Source organism: Triturus cristatus, chromosome 5_1, assembly GCF_964204655.1.
Source record: "Triturus cristatus chromosome 5_1, aTriCri1.1, whole genome shotgun sequence".
NCBI classification, from domain to species: Eukaryota; Metazoa; Chordata; class Amphibia; order Caudata; family Salamandridae; genus Triturus; species Triturus cristatus.
Window position 1 is genome coordinate 773,589,825 of NC_140587.1, and position 18,043 is coordinate 773,607,867.

At 49.1% G+C, this 18,043-nt stretch overlaps 1 protein-coding gene across 3 annotated transcripts in view; it reads right to left on the bottom strand.

Annotated features, from left to right (window-relative positions):
• Positions 1 to 378: 378 nt before the first annotated feature.
• RBBP8 (RB binding protein 8, endonuclease) overlaps positions 379 to 18,043 on the bottom strand; it is a 513,323-nt gene continuing 495,658 nt past the window's right edge. For all 3 annotated transcript variants that reach the window (XM_085605771.1, XM_085605770.1, XM_085605772.1), the window contains exon 19: positions 379 to 1,688. In XM_085605771.1, the coding sequence (XP_085461897.1) occupies positions 1,591 to 1,688 (98 nt within the window). In that variant the 3' untranslated portion in view covers positions 379 to 1,590. The remainder of the gene's footprint in view (positions 1,689 to 18,043) is intronic.

The window sequence follows — 18,043 nt, forward strand, 5'->3', positions numbered from 1 at the left end:
AAGTTCCATATCTCCGACACAATAGTGATTGAAACGTGTAGAATAACTATGTTCTTTACGAAACTACGTGACACTTTTACTCTATTCCTTCTGACCAGCACAGCTTCCATTTATGCCCATCCTTCATGTAATGTATTAGTGATTCTATTAGTGTAGTGTGCTTTACAAAAACACATTCTGCCTTCATGTTTCCGTATGTCACGAGCTACAAAATCCGACAGCATCTACCACAAGCTCCCAATTTCACCCTGTAGGGAGCAACGATCTGCCATAAACTTCAAACCTGCGATACGTGTGGTATTCTCACTGTCAGACATGCTTCATAGACCTCCATGATGTTCAATATAAAAATAGCTATACACACACAAACCAAAAACATAAGTGTCACAATATTTTTTATCCTTTATTAAAATAGGAAACTTTTATTATTATTACAATTATCAAACAGGAAAAGGCGAAGGTTACAATGACTTTAGGGTAAACCAGTGCAAAGTAAAGCACCTGACAGTCCAGACAAAGGTTTCCCCCCTTTGGGGCCTGTATAATGGTCCCATATCATGAGGCGGCAGGAAAACCCGCGCTAGGTGCTGCGAGTCCACCACTTACGTACAAACAGCCCCCTGGAAAACACAGGGCTCTTCGTCCAGATTTCTATTTTTTAAGGCTCTGCGGACTCCCATTCCTAACTTAGGAAAGATCTACATGGTCCATTCAAAGGTGCAAAAAAAGTGTATGTACAACAAAAATGCAACTCGTGTACTAAAAGGCAGTGTGTCGAGATACACAACTTAACAGCTTACTCCTCAGGATGACGGCTTAGGTTAGAGAGTGCTTGGGCGTTTATCATCCATAAACTGCAAACTCATTGGCTCGGCTACAAAATCGAAGTGTTGGTCGGATACTACACAGCTAAGTCACCATCACAGATGTAGTGTAAGGGCAGTGAGATTGCCTTAAATAAGTCAGTATGTTTATTAAAATGCCTGGAAACTGTTTCTGGCAAAACCTTTTTGTCCAGTATGGACAGGGGATTTAATACAAAAACTGAGTTTTCGAAATAACACAATATCTTCAAACGTGCATTCTATAGGAATTTCTATTAGAACCGAGAGAAACTTTTGGACTTTTCCTCAATATCACTAGACAAACGTGTCAATTACTTTCAAATGAAAACTCACATTTTTATTGGGGATGAGGGGGGCTAGAGGGGGGCTGGGGTGGCTGCCTGCCTGCTAAGATGGCGGGATCACTCAGCATTCTCTTTAGAGCCTTTTAACAGTGGAGCTCGAGATTGCAAAAGAATGGCACCCGCCAGGTACACCAGAGGCTGTTGGTATTGGTAAATACCCACCTAAGTATACATCACATATTCATTTTTAAAATCAATTCAAGACTAAAAGCCCCAATCAGAAGGCTCTCGGGCGCGTCAGATTTCCACCATCAACGAGTATGCAGGTACTGGCGCTATCTTTGCGCAATGTCGCTTTCAACGCTGTTTTTCCTGGAGGCATTACGCCGCTGGGTGCCCACTCTCCGAGGGCTGACGTTGTACGCTCCTATTGGTCAGATACTTGGAAGATTCCTTGAGACCTAGGTTTTCTGTTCTTTGCCTTTTGGAGCGAATATTGCGTTGTAAGGTTGCCGTCTTCTTGGGCGCTGACAAGGCGAGTGTTCTTCTTTAATATATCCTGCAAAAAAAAAAATACACAACTCGTTATCTAATATTTCATAATTAAATACTATCACATGCTGTGTAAGTAGTGTGTGCAGTGGTCCTAAAGTTGCGGAACAGCACCACCGTGTGGCTGGTACCAGAATGTTATATAAAGTGGCCACGCTAAAGCAGCGCTTGGAACACAAACCCAGAGAAGGGGACTGGGGGCCGATGAGATGGATAGCCGGCTCAATAAAATGTGAGTTTCAACAAAAAAGCAGCGATCCATCTCGTGGATGCCGGGCTCCACCGCTGACTGAAGAACCCACACGAGTGCACAGAATTACTTAAGCACAATACACGCTTACTCGGAGTGCAGAAAACCGTATAAGGAGGTACTCAGTAGAAAGATAAAATTACAGGCCAGTAAGCCTCATTCTCCAGTATAGATTTTTTTCTATAGGAACGCAGTGCTATATTTATTTCCCCATGACAGTTGGATGATCCCGGTACACCTGTGGGAATGGCCCAGTACTTCACTTTAAAAAAGTTGCAGCATCTGTCAGTAAGACAGGACACGCACCGCCATTTCAGCCAGAGCGCATCACTTCGAGGGCTCTTAGTCCCAGATCTGCTGGGATGAAATCTGCTTGAACACCGAGGGTGCAGTGTTTTCCACATGGCACTTCGCATGCTCCATGCGGTCTGCTTGCCCTCCACTAGGAGCTCTGATGCAGTTCTGCTGGTCAGCCTTGACGCCTGCAAGAAAGCCTCCTCCCAGCCCAAGACCCAGAGACACAAACATAGGGACCGAGAAGCCCTGGCTGCCCCACGCCAAAGACTGGAGTGGGCTGCCCATGTCCGTTGCAAGGGAACAAAGGAGTGCCCCAGCCCCAGCATGTCGACAATGCTCTCCCCCTTCACCAGCATTCGCTTATTTTGTTCGCCTTTCTGGCACACCTGCTTGCCCCTTCCCAGTACCTAGTAGGTCCCATCCAGCGCGTCATGATTACTTACACTTCTCCGCCCCGAGTTGCCTGGGTGCTGGAAGACTTGTCTTCAAGCCATGTTAGGGTGTTCTATGACCATTGAATAGCGATTTTGAAGTCTGACTACAAAATACTCAACAGGGTTTTGGCGAGTAAAAGTTTGTATGCACCCCCCACCCCTTCCCAAATTTGGTCCATTTAGATGAAAATGGTTTAGTGCCTGGGAGGAGCACGCCCATGAACACTGGAAGATTGTACAGAATTATGGATAAGGCAGGCAGGCAACTAGAGCCAAATTTCGGGGGGAGGCTGAAAAAGATTTCGGGGGGGGGGGGGGGGGGGCTAAGTCTTCCAGCCAAAGGCAGAATGGCTGTAAGGAGGGGTGAACACACAACAAAAGCCTCATTAACGAATAAATGGTCTTTTAAAGACCCGTGAAGTACTCGGGTCCGGCTGCAATTGGACGGACGCCAGCCCGCGAGGCTGTCTCTGCCGGGCTGACACACATGACGGGGGGGGGACTGAAGCCCGGTGAGCCCAATGGGTGTTGCGCGCCTGGGATAAGGCACCCCCTGGGTGGCCTCGTCCAGCCTGCACGGTCCTCGATCTGGGGAAGGCGTTTGACACTTTAGATTGGGAGCGCTCACTCACAGGGCTGGACACATTTCAGGGAGCGCATCATGTGGCTCCTTTGGTTGCTCTACACAAATCCTACTACCCAGGCGACTGCTCTCCAACCCCTTGGAGGTTCCAAGGAGAACAGCAGGGGTGCTCCTTGACCCCTCTCCTTTTCGTGCTCACCATGGAACCACTGGCCCTCAGACTGAGACTGGAAGGGTGCACATGGGGTATCCAGTTAGCAGATGGACCACAAACGGCATGCCTGTGCGCGTACAAAATTTTGGTTTAGGCCAACTATATCAAGGGTGATCACAGGACCATGGCTCATGCACTTGCAGTGATCTGGACTGCAGGTTTTAATCCTCTCTTTCCACTGAGGCATGATACTACTCCGATCCAGCATGACCTCGATGGTGACCTGGTCATGTGGGAGGGGTTCTCCTTTTACTATCAGAGTACTGGGATATAGCACACTGAATGGGATCTTCTAGATGGAAACTTCACCAGGACAATATCGACCCTCAGGGCACAAGTAACTTTTTGGAAAATGCTCCTCATCTTGGTTATTGGAAATGTTTTAACAAAAAGGGTGATGCTAACCCACCTTCTGTAGTACTTCACCAATCTCCTCACAAGGAAGTTCTTAAGAAACCTACGCGCTCCTCGTGGGGAGCAAATATGAACAGTGGCCAGCATAGGATTGCTTAGGCCAAACTGCGTCTCCTGGAAGATCAGGGCGGTTGTGGCATTCCGAACATTGAGGATTATTACCTGGCGACACAGTTGCAACGAATGAGCTGCTGACTTTAAGGACATTCACTTGAGAAAACATGTTCTACAGCAGTGGTTCTTAGCCTGTGGTTCGGGGACCCCTAGTGATCCAAGATGCCTACTCAGGGGGTCTGTGACTGCTTCGAAAATTAAATAATATTAACAGATTAATAAAGTGTATATAAATAAAGACGCAAAATATAAAATAGAAATTATAAAATGTTCTATAAATGTGAAGTAATTTGAAACTGGAGGCTTAAAATTAAGTTGGTATCCTCAGATTGATTTGTGGGAGCAGTGCAAGTACGTCAAACAGAATATAGTATGGACGATGGGTGACCACAACTGAATTTAGAAAATCTCCAACTTTCTCATTAAAAATACATTTTTATTTTTTATTTTTTATATTTGTGAATTAGATAAAATATTTAATCATTTCTATATTTGTTTGATGAATGCTTGTTTCTCTATATATGTGTATTGTTTTGCGGTTCAAATCATCAACATTGCTTATGCCGGGGTGCCCGGCTTCCAGTAATGACTAAGTGGGGAGTTCTCGGATTCAAATAATGATTAAGTAGGGGTCCACAGAAGTCAAAAGATTAGGATCCTCCGCTCTACAGGGGCCCCTTGAGACTTGGAAAGCTACACAAATTGCTTCTCTTAGACACCAAGCTTGGGTCTTAGTTGCAGGGCCGGCTTTAGGGTGGTGCGACCGGTGCCATCGCACCGGGTGGTGGCTTCCTGGGGGCGCCGTGTTTGAAAGTTAATTATGCTTTTGAAGCACCTGCTGCAGCATTTCTTTCCCCGGCAATTACCAGGCCTCACATAAATGTCAAGATAACTCCTGTGATTAGTGATCTTCCTGGAGAGAGATCAGCATTTTGTATAGTTGAGGTTTTGACTTAGGCGAAGTTAGTGCAGAGGGTTAATATGCCTGCTGCAAAGAACGTGTACCAAGTAGATTACAGAGTGCGTATGATGTAAACAGATCAGCAGGTTACTGCTTTCAAAAGAGACATCCTTTTGTTACTTGCAATTTATAACTTAAAGACCTGATATTCAACAGTGAGCTATTAACTTTCATCATAGATACACACTGCAAAGCATACATTAGAACATTGATTAATGTTGCATAAAGGGTTAATTTGACTAGAAATCGATTCTTCTTATTAAAGAAAACTCCCAACTATGCTGTTTCTTTTTCGACTCCGAGTTTGTGCTTCTCCACACCAAGCACTCTTAAACTATACTGCCTACCAGTATGGATGACATGTGACTCCTACACTTTTAGTCCTTTGGCTTATGTAACATGTCCTATGCACTGATTTACACACGTATGATTGATTGTCTCTGTATAATGTGTTTGTGATGCAAAGTGCTCGGACACCCTACACTGGTAGGAGTGGTGCTGTATAACTAATTCAATGCATCTGAGAGGGTGTGGTTATGGAGACTTGGTCACTGTTAAAGGGTGCTAGTGAGAGAATCCGTGGTGGAGGTGGTCATTGGGGGGGCGCCAACAAACATTGTTGCACAGGGCGCCACCAGCACTAAAGCCGGCCCTGCTTAGTTGCCCCAGTTGCTGTGCACAGCGTTGGACTACTTCATGCAAAGCCAGCTTCTCACCATGAATATCTTGTCCTAGGGCTCTGCCACCTCCTCACTTGGTTTGCCCACACACCATGGACGCCTCGCAGCTGGCGATCCCAGCTGCTGGTAGGACGCAAGTATCACAACATTGGGATGCCTCTTTCAGGACGACAGCTCCTCTCGTTTGAAGTTCTACAACTTGCATAAAGGGCAGTTCCTGATGTACCAATTCCTTGTTAAGGTCCTCAAGGCAGATTGGCACGTTACAGACAAAGACCCACAGCACTTCGCTCAACACACATTTCTCGCTCCAGCCCCTGTGGGATGTTTGCGATGCATAAAACAGGGAGTTGGAAAGAGTGATAGCATAGCCACACATTTATTAGCGAAATGCCAGGGTCAAATATATACAATGTGTTATTTTACGTAGGGCCTCCCTGAGTCCCGATAAAGTCAAAATCTTCACCACCGCCGCTGCCTCCTGTTCCCGCTGCACCGCACCTACGGTGAGTTTCCATCACATGTTGTGGAGCTGTCCAGCCTCCTTGGTGGCCAACTGGTCAGAGGTTGCAAATGATTGTCTGCCACAATTACAATAGCTGAACTGTATAGTGGGGAAGGGTGCACCCTCGGACTGTATCGAAGAACCCAAAATGACAAAATTGCTGCCGGCTTCCTCGACCTGGCTCGACTCCTCGCTAAATGTGCGATGAATATTAAATGGAAGAGTGTGGAGCTGCCCACAGTCGACAGGTGGCGCCCGAGCACCCTCAAATGCGCTGAGGCGGACGGCAAAGCATCGCGCAGAAGACAGAATAGAGGTCTGCACAAGCATCCGTTTGTGTGGGAACAGCATGACCGGTTACCTTGACAAAGAAAGGGATTCCCGGTCGACAGCTTGCCGCCATAAACTCGTCACGTGGCTTGTTCCCTCGGGCTTCCAGTCCGCAGGACGGATAGGAGCCGAGCTGGCTAATAGTACTCCGAGAGCTTGTAGGGTGCCACTCCTGTACCCCGCTTTTAATCTGACAAAGATTCCTCCTACACTGCAGCTCATGACCACTCTCCTCCCCCTTTTTCCTAGTCTTGCACCCCCACCTTGCTGTAGACTCCCTTCCCAGTATCGACTAATGCTGCAAAATTTGTTTACCTATGCATTAATCTTCAAAACTGCCCGCCCATCTGCCTCTGGGGCCAATGTGTTTTCCTTATCGCTTTTCACTTGATTTAATGTGTATCCTAAGTTTCCAAAAGATGACGTTGCTAATTTTGATCAAGTACAGATTTTGCATGAACGGCTCACGTGGTTGCTCCAAGAAAAACAGAAAATCCAGTAAAGATGGTTAAAAAAAAAAAAAGTCGACTGTTGTGGCCTTGCTGAGCAAAGGTTCGGCACTCAGCTAACTTCTACGCTAGTCACATCCAGAGCGCAAAGAGGTCCTGTATAATCTTTGCGTGTGCTCTTGGTGCCGGGGATCCCACCTCTGTTGCCCTCAAGCTTGAGTCCCCTTCCGCACCCACACCTGTTCCCCTTGGTGTAGAGTTGTTGCCCCGGTGTCACTAGCACTTTAGGATTCTGAAGAATCCAACTTTCGTGCCTCAAACCTAAGTGATGAGATAAAATAAGGATCAAAGGTCCCATAATTCTCTACTGCCAACACCACAACCCTTGACATACTGCACGAGAACCACCAACAGCCAGGACACAACCCTTGACATACTGCACAAGAACCACCAACTGCCAGGACACAACCCTTGACGTACTGCACGAGAACCACCCACAGCCGGGACACAACCCTTGACATACTGCACGAGAACCACCAACAGCAAGGACACAACCCTTGACATACTGCACGAGAACCACCCACAGCCATGACACAACCCTTGACATACTGCACAAGAACCACCAACAGCCAGGACACAACCCTTGACGTACTGCACGAGAACCACCAACAGCCAGGACACAACCCGTGACATACTGCACGAGAACCACCAACAGCCAGGACACAACCCGTGACATACTGCACGAGAACCACCCACAGCCAGGACACAACCCACGAGAACCACCCACAGCCAGGACACAACCCTTGACATACTGCACGAGAACCACCCACAGCCAGGACACAACCCACGAGAACCACCCACAGCCAGGACACAACCCTTGACATACTGCACGAGAACCACCCACAGCCAGGACACAACCCTTGACATACTGCACGAGAACCCCCAACAGCCAGGACACAACCCTTGACATACTGCACGAGAACCACCCACAGCCAGGACACAACCCTTGACATACTGCACGAGAACCACCAACAGCCAGGACACAACCCTTGACATACTGCACGAGAACCACCCACAGCCAGGACACAACCCTTGACATACTGCACGAGAACCACCCACAGCCAGGACACAACCCTTGACATACTGCACGAGAACCACCCACAGCCAGGACACAACCCTTGACATACTGCACGAGAACCACCAACAGCTAGGACACAACCCTTGACATACTGCACGAGAACCACCCACAGCCAGGACACAACCCTTGACATACTGCACGAGAACCACCAACAGCCAGGACACAACCCATGACATACTGCACGAGAACCACCCACAGCCAGGACACAACCCTTGACATACTGCACGAGAACCACCAACAGCCAGGACACAACCCATGACATACTGCACGAGAACCACCCACAGCCAGGACACAACCCTTGACATACTGCACGAGAACCACCCACAGCCATGACACAACCCTTGACATACTGTACGAGAACCACCAACAGCCAGGACACAACCACCAACAGCCAGGACACAACCCTTGACATACTGCACGAGAAACAGCCAGGACACAACCCTCGACATACTGCACGAGAACCACCCACAGCCAGGACACAACCCTTGACATACTGCACGAGAACCACCAACAGCCTGGACTGCAAACCGTGCCTTGGAGAGAACTGCTTTTGGCGGGAGGATGCAACGTCAACCACATATGAACAGAACCCTTTCTGAGATCATCTGGGCATAGAGTAGATTTTGTATGTAGCGTGTGCTTCAATTGTAACACTTGGGTGACATTTTGTTGCTAAACTGATTTGGATGATGTGTGCTTCCTCCCTCTTTCAAGGCATAATTATGTATTCAAGGCGATATTGAACTTCTTTTTATACAAAAACTCACACTGAGCTTTCTCTCATTGCTACACCTGTGATAACCGTGTAATTTTAAATAGTCTCCACCTTCACACTACCTTTCGGCTAGGCCTGGACTGCTCCACCAAGCTCCCTGGAGTCAAGGAGGGCACATTCCTGCCACAGATCAAGCTACAAGTGACCTTTTAGGAGGAGGGCGCACTTTTGATGTTTCTATGTTGCCTATACACCTGCAGCGAGCATGGGAAAAGCCTGACATTTCTTCAGTGCTTTTCTGATGCAAGCTGGAAGGTTAGAGCGAGTGAACATGCACGCAGAGCATTATACCGTAAAAAATGTTTGCAGCACACGTGATGGCCAGTTTATTTTAGGTAGCCGGCCCGAGAAAACTGGTGGGGGGACAGGCTGTTGGAGAGAGATGCATATTCATGAACAGCCTTGTGTACAAGACAGAGTTTTGAACACAATCTACTGTTTATTTGGCGCTGTGAACCTTCAGCAGAATTAACAGAGGTCCCACTGCCACTCAATCTTCAATATTTGGGGGAAGGCAGACTCCTATACATTGATTAAACGCAAATGGAAATGTTAGACAATCCTACTGGCTATTCTGATTAGGTGTGCGCGCAGTTTTTTGTTGTTGCAGATTTTCATATAGGCTAATATTCAACTTTCTAACTTTGGAAAGATTGCAACGTTTTGTGCGTTCCTACTGTGTGAAAATTGTGACTTTCGCAACCATTTACGTCACACATTTCCCCATCTAGCACAAGCAGAATGGTCTGCATATGATATGCAAAGGAATTGTGTGGCTCTGCTATTCAAAGCTACTGGGCAAGGAAAATCTCTGGAAATTTAAAGTCCCAGGGAAAAATCATGCAAACATTTACAATTGTATAAAGAAAAACTGTTTAACAGGTAAACTTGCAGAAATAACCCAATGAAATGTTCCAGCTTTGCTGAGTTTGATTTTAGTAAAAATTATCTAACAACCCAGGGGTAAACTGTTTGAGCAGAGGGAGACCAGGAAACCAGTCTATGATAAAAGGTAAGAACTTTGCAAATCTTTGCCTGGGCAAACAAATCTTTGCACATCCCTAAATGTGAGAAGAATCATGACCAACTGTCAATATTCACAACATGCTGAGCCGAGTTGAATAATATTTGTAATGTACACAGAGTAGAGCGTACTCACTCCTAGAGCCAGCAGCTTACACTGTAGTGCAATTAGTTAAGCCGTCTACTAACAATTTTTAAGAATGCGGAGTTCATGTGATAACCAGTAGCATTTCAGTGCGAGTTTGAAAACCTCAAGGACTGAAATGGTTCCTGTATCCTAGATTTCACAATTCCATCTAGAATGTCTGCCTAGATTAACAACACACTGCATGTATATACACGCTTTGGTTTAGCTTCAGACATTAAACATAGCTCCTTCACGCATAAATGTTCCGGGTAGGTTTCGCTCTGTCGATCTGTTTTTTTTAATTAAAACCATGCTTTTTTGTGTAAATACATAGTTCTGGGTGTTACTTAGCTTTATTTTTACACTACATTGTATTCTACTTTGCATTTGTATCCTTAAATAAACTAAATGCACTGTAAAGTTTAGATTCCGAGCAATATGCTCAAGGCGTTTTTATGCTTCGGAGTCTATCTGTGGTTAGGATGAACTAGTTTGAACTTTGTTGCTACAATAGATATCAAGCAAAAAAGAAAGAAAAAAGAAAGAAAAAAAGAAAGAAAAAAAGAAAGAAAGATTATGCAGATGTGCATGTGTGTCATGATGGATGATGCGGTGGCCAATTTATTTGATTTCCTTTACAATTTCAAATTGAAAGATGCTCATCTTGGAATGGTAAATTAAAAATGTGTACAAAGTGGTCGCATTTCACCCCAGTTAAGATTATGGTACTACAAGCTGCAACCGCTCTGAAGGTCCTGACGTGGAACGACAATGGCCTGGGCGGCAAAATCAAGCGCACCATGGTCTTGCAGTACTTGCGTAGACAGTCCCCGACTTAGTTCTTCTGCAAGAGACCCATCTGCAGGGTAACCATTACCTAGCCCTCAATAGGTTCAGATACACTCCCTTGGCCCATGCGGGGTATACAACATGGTCCAGAGGCATGGCGATTCTAGAAAAAAACATTCCCTCCCTGCCAGGTTGCATTTGCCAGGACCCCTTGGGCAGATACGTGGCACTGGCCGTATTATGGGAGGGTAGATCCATCCATCCATCCAACATACGAATACCTTTCCGGAGCTTAGCAAAACACTACTCTATGGCGTCCTAATACTGGGCGGGGACATGAATGTCACAATGTCCCCGGGTCTAGTTAGAGCTACGATATCTCTTCGGGCCGTTGGTCCAAAACAGTTGCGGGTGTTCGCGGAGGCGATGGAGCTAACTGACCTGTGGCGAACAGCAGTGACGACTGGTGACATTTGAAAGTGGTGAGGCGTAAAAGTTCAGATTGAGTGCCCAGTGGTGAGCAAGGGGGTTCGGGAGGGTTCTCCTTCCGAAAATGTTTTGAAAAAAAGAGTGGGTTAATGGTGTATTTTCAAGCATATTTGAGAAAGCGAGAAGGTAAAATAAAAAAAAACTATTAAAGTGTAGTTATGACATCAGTAAAGAGATTTCATATGATAATGATGTTTGAGACGTTTTGGGAGGTAATGGCCATCTGGGTCTCAATGAAGAGGCCAGAGAAATGTTGTGCATAGTTAAGTAGCATCTGTCTCTTACTGGAACCTGTGATGTGCGCAGACACCCTGCACTAAACCCTGTACTGAGATCGCCTCTAGAGCCAACCTACATTAAAACTGAACTACATGCCTGGGAAGGAGTAGTTTCTTTTTTGTAACTCCAGTTCTGTAGTAGGGGTATCTCTGTTATAGTCATAATCTAGTGAATAGTCCCGCCCATGTGCGGGGACCCCGGAGCAATAAAAAAAATAATCTCTTAAATTGTCAAGCCATGCAGACCTGCATCTACACTTAAGAGAGAATTTCAAAGACAGATAATGCAGCCTATATCCACAGGCTACACTGTCCAGTACTTCAACTAGAAAATTCCACCAACATCCACAAACAGCACCGCCTGCCCAGCTTTTTCCACAGAGAAAAACCTGCCTCTACCAGCAAAAGCCTCTGGAATGATAGAGAGGGAGGAATGGACAGACAAGCCCCATAGGCTGCCATTATGTGGCTCAGAACAGGATACTGTGCCTTTAAGAAAACTTTCCAGAACTTTTCCAGTATCCCAGAATGCACAGCAGGTCCCTTTTACTTTCAGTTCTTTTTGAAGGCGTAGCACGCCAGACCTGTAGCATTCCTTACATTAACGTATATATTTCCACCGGGGAGGAGGGCGGGCGCTTATGACTATAACAGAGATACCCCTACTACAGAACTGGAGTTACAGAAAAGAAACTACTCCTTCTGTAGTAGGGGATCTCTGTGTATAGTCATAATCTAGTGAATAGAATGGCAAGCCCATCCCCACACCAAAACGGCGGTGGAGAAGACTACAAAACAATACCACTACTGTGCGAACAAATTTCGCAGCGAAGCCTGCCCAACCTGAGCATCTGCCCTGGCATCCGTGTCCAGACAGTAATGCGCAGCAAAGGTATGGACCGACCTCCAAGTGGCCGCCTTGCAGATTTCTGCAATCGGAACATTACGCAGCAAAGCAGTCGTGGCAGCTTTGCCCCTGGTGGAATGAGCCTTAGGTTTACCCCCTAAGGTCTTATTAGCCTTTTGGTAACACAATTGTATATAGGACACAATCCACCGAGAGATGGACTGTTTGGAGGTAGCAAGACTGGTCCTGACTGATCCATAATTGATAAACAATTGGTCTGACCTACGAACATCTTTGGTCTTATCAAGATAAAACTTTAACACCCTCCTAACGTCCAGGGAATGTAGAGACCTTCCGCTGGAGAAGAGGGATTCTGAAAAAACGTAGGTAAAGTTATGGTCTGGTTGACATGAAAATCAGATATAACCTTGGGAAGAAATTTAGGGTGAGTACGCATAACAACCTTAGCAGCATGAAATACCGTATAAGGTTCTTGGCAACACAACGCCTGAAGTTCACTCACCCTGCGGGCCGATGTAATGGCCACTAGGAATGCCGCCTTCCAAGATAGGTGCTGCAACAAAGCCTTGTGAATAGGCTCAAAAGGCTCCTTCATCAATCTGGACAGAACCACATTCAATTCCCATGAAGGCGAGGGAAGTCTGACAGGAGGGAACACTTTCTACAAGCCTTCCAAAAAATCCTTGATCACAGGGATCTGAAAGAAGGAAGTCTGTGAAGGGCATTTCCTGTAAGCAGTCAAAGCAGCGAGATGAACCTTAATGGAATGGAAATTAAGGCCAGACTGCGCCAAATGCAAAAGGTACGGAAGGATGACATCTTCCTTACATGTCGTCGGGTCAAAGTTCTTGGACTTGAACCAGATGCAGAATCTCTTCCACTTGTAAGCATAGGACGTCCTAGTGGAAGGACGCTTAGCCTCCTTCAGTATATCCATACAATCTGCTGGTAGATTCAAATGGCCATATTGCACTATCTCAGGAGCCATGCCGCCAAACTCAAAGACGAGAGGTTGGGGTGCACCATCCGCCCCCCGAACTTCGTGAGAAGGTCCGGCCTGCACGGCAGCCGTATGCGAGGAAGGAGAGACCGGTGAAGCAGGTCCGTGAACCACCACTGCCTGGGCCATTCCGGGGAAATCAGGATCATCCGCGCCCCGGACTGGGACAGCTTGATGAGCACCGCCGGAATCAGGGGAATGGGTGGAAAAGCGTACAGAAAGCTGTTCGACCAGTCGATCCATAGCGCATTCCCCAGCGTCCCCCGCTGGTAGTACCTGGATGCGAAGTCTCGGCATTTGCTGTTTTCGGCGGTGGCGAACAGATCTACGTCTGGAGTCCCCCACCTTGCGAAGACTTCTCCTAGTACTTCGTCGTTTATGACCCATTCGTGGTTTTCCTGAAGCAATCTGCTCAGTGCGTCCGCCTGAACATTCTGCACACCTGGCAGATGCGTGGCCATAATCGTCAGTCCTCGGGCCAGAAGCCAGTGCCAGATCGACTGCGCCTCCTGCGACAGAGTGCGTGATATCGACCCCCCCTGCTTGTTGAGGTAATACATCGTGGTTGTATTGTCCGTCTGTACAAGCAGCAAGTTGGTCTGGAAGGACGGATGGAATGCCTTCAATGCCAAGTAAACAGCTCTGAGTTCCAGGAAATTGATGTGATACGTCGACTCCAACGGGGACCACTGTCCTTGTATCTGTAAGTCTCCGGAATGCGCTCCCCAGCCTTGGAGAGACGCATCCGTCACGATACTCTTCGTGGGAATGTCCTTGTGGAAGGGAACCCCCCTGAGGAGATTTTCCGCCGAACACCACCACTTCAGCGACTGAAGAACATGCAGAGACAGCCGTATCTTGTCATCCCAAGAACCTGTCCTCTGATCCCACTGATCCTCCAAGCACTCCTGCAGAGGTCTCATGTGCAGCCGTGCGTGAGGAGTGAGGAAGATACACGAGGCCATCGATCCCAACAGCGAAGGCACCTTCCTCACTGTCGTCGATGGGGCGGTCATAAGAGCCTGAGCCTTCCGAAGGAGTGATAACCGTCTCTCCTCCGAAGGAGACACGCTTGCTGACAGCGTATTGATGGAGGCCCCCAAGTACTGTATGCACTGGACCGGAGTCGGGACCAACTTGGACATGTTGACGTGCAACCCCAGCTTGTTCAGGAGAACGCACGTCTTCTGGAAGTGCGCTTGTGCTTCCGAGAAGGAGGAGGCCTTGATCAACCAATCGTCCAGGTACGGGTAGACAATCACCTTGTTCCTCCGCAGGTGTGCAGCTACCACCGCCATGCACTTCGAGAAGGTCCTGGGCGCAGACTTTAGCCCAAATGGCAGTACTGTGTATTGATAATGATTGGCGCCGACTTGGAACCGCAGGAACTTCCTGTGTTTCCGTGCAATGGGCACATGGAAGTACGCATCCTGTAGGTCTATGGCACAGAGCCAGTCTCCCCGTTGCAGCTTAGGGTAAATCTGATGCAATGATAGCATGCGGAATTTCTCTCTGCGAATCCATTTGTTTGCTTGCCGCAAATCCAGAATGGGCCTGAACTAGTTCTTGTCCTTCTTGCGAACCAGGAAGAACCAAGAGTACAGACCTCTTCCCCTTTGAGACAGAGGTACGTCTTCCACCGCCTTCTTCCTCAACAGGATGTCTGCCTCCGCCTGGAGCTCTCGCAGTTGATACCGTGAGCTTACCGGCGGAATCGCTCGAGGCGGGCTGATGAACCGAAGACTGTATCCATTGCAAACAATATTCAGCACCCACTTGTCCTGAGTAATTTTTCTCCACTCTGCCAGAAAAAATTGAACGCTTCCCCCCACTGGAGTGGGTAACGGTTGCAGGGGAAGTAATCGCTCAGGGCCGAGACCCAGCCGGGCCCTTGGTCGCTGTAGCGGACTGCTGGCCTCCTCTACCCTTCTGGCACTTCTGGAAGGGTTTCCGGAACTGCTGCTGCTGTTGTTGCTGCTGTCCCGAGGCCTGCCCACGCCCTCTGCCTGCAGCCCCGAACCGTCTCTGGAACGGGCGCTTCTTCCGCTCAGGCTTCTCTAACCCGACAGCCGTCAGGGTCTCCGCCTTCATGCGGGCCATTTCGTCGTCCGCATGCTTGCTGAACAGGGTCTCCCCCGAGAAAGGCAGGTTGGCCACTCTTTGCTGCGCCTCCGGTTTGAGCGAGGTCAGGCTAAGCCAAGCATGACGCAGTTGGCTGATGCCATGACAATAACCATGTGCCGCTAACAGAGACACGTCGGCCGCCGCGCTGATAATCTGATTCGACACCAGCATCCCCTCATGCAAAGTCTCGAGAAAGTCCTCCTTCTTGTCGCGAGGCAGCAGCTCCGCGTACTGCTGGAGAGACTCCCACAGGGCACGGTCGTAGCGCCCCAACAGAGCCCCTGCACTTGCCGCCTTCATGGTGGTAGAAGCCGTCCCACGGACCTTTCTGCCCGCCGAATCTAGCCAACGGCTATCCTTATCAGGAGGCACTGTCGAGGAAGGAGTGGTAGCATGCTGCTTCCTTGCCGCCGTCACAATGACCGAGTCCGATTTCGGGTCCATCCTCAGAAAGGTCGGGCCAGATTCTGATGCCCGATACTTCTTCAGGAGCCTCGAGGGGGCTGGTTTTGTTACCGCCGGAGTGAGGAACAACTCCGTAGCGGGCTCCACCAATCCCGGCACTAGTGGCAGCAGGGGGCGAGACAGGTGCTTCTGGTGCAGCGTCTCGAAGATCACAGACGTCGTAGGTGTTGGCACGTCACCGTGAACCCTAGTTTGACCGCACCCCACAGTAACACCTCCTGGAAGGAGACTATATCGTCGACAGGCGACACTCCTGTCCTTGGCGAGTCAGACAGCATCGGCGAGTAGTCCCTGACAGACGATTGGATGAGGGATCTGGCGCTGCGCCTCCTGCGGCGTCGCCCAGATGTCGACGATGCCCGTCCACGGCTTCGTGACCCTCCTCTCCATCCGGAGCGGGAGCGCGATCTACTCGGCTGCGGCCGCTTCAGAGTTCTCTTCGGTGGCGTCGGATACCGACGCAACTACACCAGCCGTGGCGGGGCCACAGGAGGGCCCGACGGTGTGCGAGGTGGAATCTTATGAGGAGGAGGAGGAGGTGGTGGTGGAGGAGGAGGAGGAGGAGGTGGTGGTGGAGGAGGAGGAGGAGGTGGTGGTGGTGGAGGAGGAGGAGGAGGAGGAGGCAGCGGTGAGGGCTCCCTTGGCAACGGAGGAAAGGGTGGCGACCCCGGCTTAGGAGGGGTATACACCACTGAGTACACCGAGCCCGGTGACTCCGTTCTCTCCCCTCGTGACCCCGAGGAACTCCCGGCGTCAGGACTCCTCCTGCGCTGCCTTGGTGTCGATGAACGCCTCCTCGACGGCGAACGCCTCCTCGACGGCGAACGCCTCCTCGACGGCGAACGCCTCCTCGACGGCGAACGCCTCCTCGACGGCGAACGCCTCCTCGACGGCGAACGCCTCCTCGACGGCGAACGCCTCGGACAGGTCCTTGACGTCGGGGATCCCCTCGACGGCGACAGTCTCCTCTTCGCCGACGGCGAACAGCGAACTTGCCTCGACGGCGAGCGCCTACGCCGGAGCTGTTCTCGACGCCGATGACTCGACGGAGAAGTCGACGGCGTCGACGAAGACGCTGATGTCGTCGACGGTGGGCTGCTCAGCTCCTTCGACGGCGAGCGTCGACGCCGCTTCTCCCCAGAGCCTTGGGGAGATGGTGAGCAGACTGCAGCCATCCCACTCGATGCCGTAGTCGACGTCGACGGCGAATGGGGACGTTTGCTGGGCTTCCTGCCCCTGGGGAGCCCCCCAGGGGCCTCAGCATGGGCAGAAACAGCACGTCCTGACCCACCTTGTGCCCTCAGCCTTCTGTCCTCCAGGCCTAGGAGCCTGATCTTCATCCGTTCCTTCACGGTCCTGGCTGAGAAAGATTGGCAAATGTCACACTCCTCTGGGACATGGGACTGGGGAAGGCAGACGATGCACACCCTGTGTGGGTCCGACTTGGCCTTCTTCCTCTCGCACTCTGGGCACCTGTCAAACAAGCCAGGCATGTTGACCACACAGAGCACACACAAGAAGGAAGGCAACTACTAAATATACCACTTGAAAAGTGAACAAATCCAAATAAACCCTTGTAAAGGGAGAGCTCAATGCTCCAGGGTCCTGCTAGCAGGAGCCGGAAAAAAGAACTGAAAGTAAAAGGGACCTGCTGTGCATTCTGGGATGCTGGAAAAGTTCTGGAAAGTTTTCTTAAAGGCACAGTATCCTGTTCTGAGCCACATAATGGCAGCCTATGGGGCTTGTCTGTCCATTCCTCCCTCTCTATCATTCCAGAGGCTTTTGCTGGTAGAGGCAGGTTTTTCTCTGTGGAAAAATCTGGGCAGGCGGTGCTGTTTGTGGATGTTGGTGGAATTTTCTAGTTGAAGTACTGGACAGTGTAACCTGTGGATATAGGCTGTATTATCTGTCTTTGAAATTCTCTCTTAAGTGTAGATGCAGGTCTGCATGGCTTGACAATTTAAGAGATTATTTTTTTTATTGCTCCGGGGTCCCCGCACATGGGCGGGACTATTCACTAGATTATGACTATACACAGAGATCCCCTACAGAACT